At 45.7% G+C, this 6,000-nt stretch overlaps 1 protein-coding gene across 1 annotated transcript in view; it reads left to right on the top strand.

Annotated features, from left to right (window-relative positions):
- The first annotated feature begins 3,284 nt into the window (after positions 1-3,284).
- GATA5 (GATA binding protein 5) overlaps positions 3,285-6,000 on the top strand; it is a 40,483-nt gene continuing 37,767 nt past the window's right edge. Inside the window, exons 1-3 of the mRNA XM_069952150.1 lie at positions 3,285-3,358; positions 3,393-3,462; positions 4,470-5,124. Coding sequence (XP_069808251.1) covers positions 4,641-5,124 — 484 coding nt within the window. The 5' untranslated portion in view covers positions 3,285-3,358; positions 3,393-3,462; positions 4,470-4,640. The remainder of the gene's footprint in view (positions 3,359-3,392; positions 3,463-4,469; positions 5,125-6,000) is intronic.

Raw genomic sequence — 6,000 nt, 5'->3', positions numbered from 1 at the left:
TAGTGCAGTCACTATTACACCCGTATTACAGCCCATCTATGCTCTCCTGTGTAGTAATATTATATATAGTAGTACAGTCACTATTACACCCGTATTACAGCCCATCTATGCTCTCCTGTGTAGTAGTATTATTATATATAGTAGTACAGTAACTATTACACCCGTCTTACAGCCCATCTATGCTCTCCTGTGTAGTAATATTATATATAGTAGTACAGTCACTATTACACCCGTCTTACAGCCCATCTATGCTCTCCTGTGTAGTATTATTATATATAGTAGTACAGTAACTATTACACCCGTCTTACAGCCCATCTATGCTCTCCTGTGTAGTAATATTATATATAGTAGTACAGTCACTATTACACCCGTATTACAGCCCATCTATGCTCTCCTGTGTAGTAGTATTATTATATATAGTAGTACAGTCACTATTACACCCGTCTTACAGCCCATCTATGCTCTCCTGTGTAGTAATATTATATATAGTAGTACAGTCACTATTACACCCGTCTTACAGCCCATCTATGCTCTCCTGTGTAGTATTATTACATTATATATAGTAGTGCAGTCACTATTACACCCGTCTTACAGCCCATCTATGCTCTCCTGTGTAGTAATATTATATATAGTAGTACAGTCACTATTACACCCGTATTACAGCCCATCTATGCTCTCCTGTGTAGTAGTATTATTATATATAGTAGTACAGTAACTATTACACCCGTCTTACAGCCCATCTATGCTCTCCTGTGTAGTAATATTATATATAGTAGTACAGTCACTATTACACCCGTCTTACAGCCCATCTATGCTCTCCTGTGTAGTATTATTATATATAGTAGTACAGTAACTATTACACCCGTCTTACAGCCCATCTATGCTCTCCTGTGTAGTATTTTTATATATAGTAGTACAGTAACTATTACACCCGTCTTACAGCCCATCTATGCTCTCCTGTGTAGTATTTTTATATATAGTAGTACAGTAACTATTACACCCGTCTTACAGCCCATCTATGCTCTCCTGTGTAGTATTATTATATATAGTAGTATAGTAACTATTACACCCGTCTTACAGCCCATCTATGCTCTCCTGTGTAGTATTATTATATATAATAGTACAGTCACTATTACACCAGTGTCCCCACATGTGGATCTCCAGAATTTGGGATTTATCTCCCATATATTAGTGAGAATCATCGGAGAGATCTCCAACCCTGCGGCTCTATAGTTATTGGGAAACTACAACTCCCAGCATGTCACAGGTTGGATAAACCCGTGGATATAGAAATGGACTCATGTAGAACTATCTCTGTTTGTTAAGGAAACGAGGATAGTAATAATACAAGTACATAGACCAGATATGCTGTGGGTATTAGGGTGAGATATTACCATGTACTTGTACTATATACATACAGTGAATGGGGGGATTTAGCAAACATGGTGTAAAGTAGAGTTGTCTTTGTTGCCCCTAGCAACCAATCAGATTCTACCTTTCATTTTCCAAAGAGTCTGTGAGGAATGAAAGGTGGAATCTGATTGGTTACTAGGGGCAACTGAGACAATTCTACTTTACACCATGTCACATCTAGTACCTGCACAGTGCTGTTACATTGGATCTGGTACTTAGTACCTGCACAGTGCTGTTACATTGGATCTGGTACTTAGTACCTGCACAGTGCTGTTACATTGGATCTGGTACTTAGTACCTGCACAGTGCTGTTACATTGGATCTGGTATCTAGAGCCTGCACAGTGTTCTATCTGGTGTACATGTTATTGCATATTATCCAGAGAGTATACATTGTATATGGTGTATTTGCTGTTCCCTTGTACCCCGGAGTGTAAGGGTACTATTACACCAACAGATTATCTGACAGATTTTTTGGAGCCAAAGCCAGGAATGGACTATACACAGAGAACAGGTAACAATGAAAAGACCGAGATTCTTTGTCTTTTTAAATCCATTCCTGGCTTTGGCTTACAAAAATCAGTCAGATAATCTGTTGGTGTAATAGGGCCCTAACTCTCTGTATTATTACTGTGTCCATAGACAGTGCATAGTGATGCCATAGAACTGGTCATTATACACAGTCCAGGCTGTGCCTGCTGGTTTGCATGTTCTTTCCATGTATCAGATACACTCGGCTGTTACAATGATATTATATAAAGGAGTATTATATATACACATGTTATATCCCGGAGGTCTATAATCTCCACTGTATATATATAATAGTGCCGATAATACCGGCTATTATTACCAGCCCCTGTGCTATATACTGTCTATACAGAGGGCGATAGGGAATCCATCAATGTCATTATATAGAAGGAAGAAATCATACTACTGGATTCTGGATTGTGGGATGATGATAATAATAATAATAATAATAATAATAATAATAATAGTAATTATTATTATTAATATTATTATTATATAAATATATAATTGGAGATAAATATATATATATATTATATATACTCTCTCTCTCTCTCTCTCTCTCTCTCTCTCTCTCTATATATATATATATACATACCTCCATCTTAATAGTTTGGGGTTGGTTGCAAATAGACTATTCCGAAAGAACATAGCCATAGGGTGATCACTATACATATACAGACAGCATGCGGCTATGTCCTTGATATGTACATAGATCTATCAGTCGTTATTAGGCAGTGTTCACACTAAACTTAAAATTCAGCGGATTTATTGAGGTTCCGCTGGAGGATTGTTGTAGATTTTCTCAATTAATTCCAATAGGGAAGACAGAACCGCAACAATCTGCAGCAAATTCGCAACAATAGGCAGCAAATCCGCAATAATACGCAGCAAATCCGCAATACTATGCCGCAAATCCGCAATAATATGCCCATATCCGCAACAATAGGCAGCAAATCCGCAACAATATGCAGCAGTCATTATGTAATACACACAGGACTGCTTATATATATATATATATATATATATATATTCCTGTATGATATATTGATAAATAGACACATTGCTATCTGTATACTGATGGGCTGGACTGATAGAGGTACATACTGCACACTGAGATCCCGTTTAGATGCCCGGCGGCCCGTTTAGATGCCGCCATGCTGGACACATAGATGGCACACAGAAGGAGCTGAGATCCATTGCCCGTATAGATACCACCTTGCTGGGCACATAGAGGGCACACAGAAGGAGCTGAGATCCATTGCCTGTTGCTGGTGCAGTCACCAATCCCCGGGGACACAAGGTGCTGCGCGTCACGTGACTCTGCCCATACAATTGCCCTACAGCTCGGTGTGGCTGTCAGTAGTCAGTCGCTCCCAGGTCAGCGGCGGCGGCTGCAGCAGCAGAGCTCAGAGGGGAAGGCGGCGGCTGCAGCAGCGGAGCTCAGAGGGGAAGGCGGCGGCTGCAGCAGCGGAGCTCAGAGGAGAAGCAGCCTGCTAGTGTCCGCAGGAAGAGCCCGAGCAGAGTGAGTAGTAGTAGCTCTCCGGTATCTCCCGGTATCTCCCCGGCTCTCCTCCTTATCACACAGATAATAGCCGGGCAGCTGAGGCCGGGACACCCGGATCCCTCATATCTCATACTGTCTTATCACTCTACAAATGTTTGCGCTTCATGCCCTCACTCCACGCGAGATTTATACCCCGGGTTATCAGGAACCCCTCATGGGCACAGGGCTGGGGGCACAGGGCTGGGGGCTGCTGGGCACAGGGCTGGGGGCACAGGGCTGGGGGCTGCTGGGTACAGAACTGGGGGCACAGGACTGGGGGCTGCTGGGTACAGAACTGGGGGCACAGGACTGGGGGCTGCTGGGTACAGAACTGGGGGCACAGGGCTGGGGGCTGCTGGGTACAGAACTGGGGGCACAGGACTGGGGGCTGCTGGGTACAGGGCTGGGGGCTGCTGGGTACAGAACTGGGGGCACAGGGCTGGGGGCTGCTGGGTACAGGGCTGGAGGCTGCTGGGCACAGGGCTGGGGGCTGCTGGGCACAGGACTGGGGGCACAGGACTGGGGGCTGCTGGGCACAGGGCTGGGGGCACAGGGCTGGGGGCTGCTGGGCACAGGGCTGGGGGCACAGGGCTGGGGGCTGCTGGGCACAGGGCTGGGGGCACAGGGCTGGGGGCTGCTGGGTACAGGGCTGGGGGCACAGGGCTGGGGGCTGCTGGGTACAGGGCTGGGGGCTGCTGGGCACAGGGCTGGGGGCTGCTGGGTACAGAGCTGGGGGCACAGGACTGGGGGCTGCTGGGCACAGGGCTGGGGGCTGCTGGGTACAGAGCTGGGGGCTGCTGGGCACAGGGCTGGGGGCTGCTGGGTACAGAGCTGGGGGCACAGGACTGGGGGCTGCTGCCCTGGTATATAGCTGTATATATAGGAGCAGCATGTATGCTATAGGTGTCCTCCATCCCTCCCAGGACTCTCCCCTCCCCCTCCCTGGCCGCACAGCTCGGGTTTCTCACTCTTGTCTCCTCACACAGTTCCAGGTAGCTCAGATGTGGACAGAACAGGACGTGGCCTCCGTATAGCGCTGGAGTACTGCTGCCTCTTCTTCATCATCACCCTCATCCTCCTCCTCCTCCTCCTCATCGCTGGGGCAGGATCCGCTCCCGTCCAGGACCGCAGAGTTTGTGGATATTAGAGGAGAGACCATGTACCAGGGCCTGGCACTCACCTCTAACCATGGCCAGTCTGCCTACCCTCATGATTCCGCCAACTTCTTACACCCCTCTGCCAACCACTACATGCAGTCGGGACGGGTGCCCGCGGTGCTGCAGCCCCTGCCCTACCTGCAGAGCTGCGACAGTGCCCACCAGAGCCACCACCTGGGCGGCCACCCGGCCTGGACCCCGGCGGCCAACGAGAACCATACGTACAATGGCAGCAGCGCCCACCCCCCCGGCGGCTTCTCCTACTCACACAGCCCGCCGGTGGGCACCAACCAGAGCCCCCTGATGGCCCGGGAACAGTACGGGAGCCCCCTGGTGCGCACAGTCACCGGCTCCTACTCCAGCCCCTACCCCTATGTCAGCCCCGAGATGCCCCCCGCATGGGCAGCTGCCGGCCACTTTGACAGCACCATGCTGCACAGCTTACAGGGCAGGCCGGGTATACCCGGGAGACGGCCCAGCCTGGGTGAGTACACTGCAGGCACTGTATATACAGTATATATATATATTTAGAGAGAGAGTTATTATTGTTATTATTATTATTATTATTATTATTATTATTATTATTATTACTACTATATTATATGAATATATATGACTATATAGTGACAGTTGATGGTGCTGGGTATTATTATTATTATTATTATTATTATTATTATTATTATTATTATTATTATTATCATATTATTATTATTATTATTATATAGTCACTGATCCAGAACAGCTACTTGGTCCTGATTATTATTATTAGTAGTAGTAGTAGTAGTAGTAGTAGTAGTAGTATTTCTAGGACTAATCCCTCCGTTCATGTTAGTACATACTGTATATAGGTGCACGGTAGGGTCTCCAGGGTCCTTTATTCTCTGTTTATGTAGATGGTTTATGCTGCACTTTGATCAGTGTTACTTTTGTATACAGCGACTGCTACTATATAGGATACAGCTACTATATAGGATAAATAGGATACAGCTATTATATAGGATATATAGGATACAGCTACTATATAGGATATATAGGATACAGCTACTATATAGGATATATAGGATACAGCTATTATATAGGATATATAGGATACAGCTACTATATAGGATATATAGGATACAGCTACTATATAGGATATATAGGATACAGCTATTATATAGGATATATAGGATACAGCTATTATATAGGATACAGCTATCCGGCCAGTATGTGCAGCCCGGGCTCTGTAATAAATGTGTTAAAAATGTGTCAAATCTAATAAACAGCATGGATGGATAGACAGACAGACAGACAGACAGACAGACAGATACATCAATATGAGAGATAGATAGACAGACAAAAGTATAAATGTAAGTATAAA

The sequence above is a fragment of the Dendropsophus ebraccatus genome, chromosome 14, assembly GCF_027789765.1.
Source record: "Dendropsophus ebraccatus isolate aDenEbr1 chromosome 14, aDenEbr1.pat, whole genome shotgun sequence".
Taxonomy (NCBI): Eukaryota; Metazoa; Chordata; class Amphibia; order Anura; family Hylidae; genus Dendropsophus; species Dendropsophus ebraccatus.
Note: the sequence above shows the minus strand (reverse complement) of the source record. Positions and strands in the feature narration are given on the sequence as shown.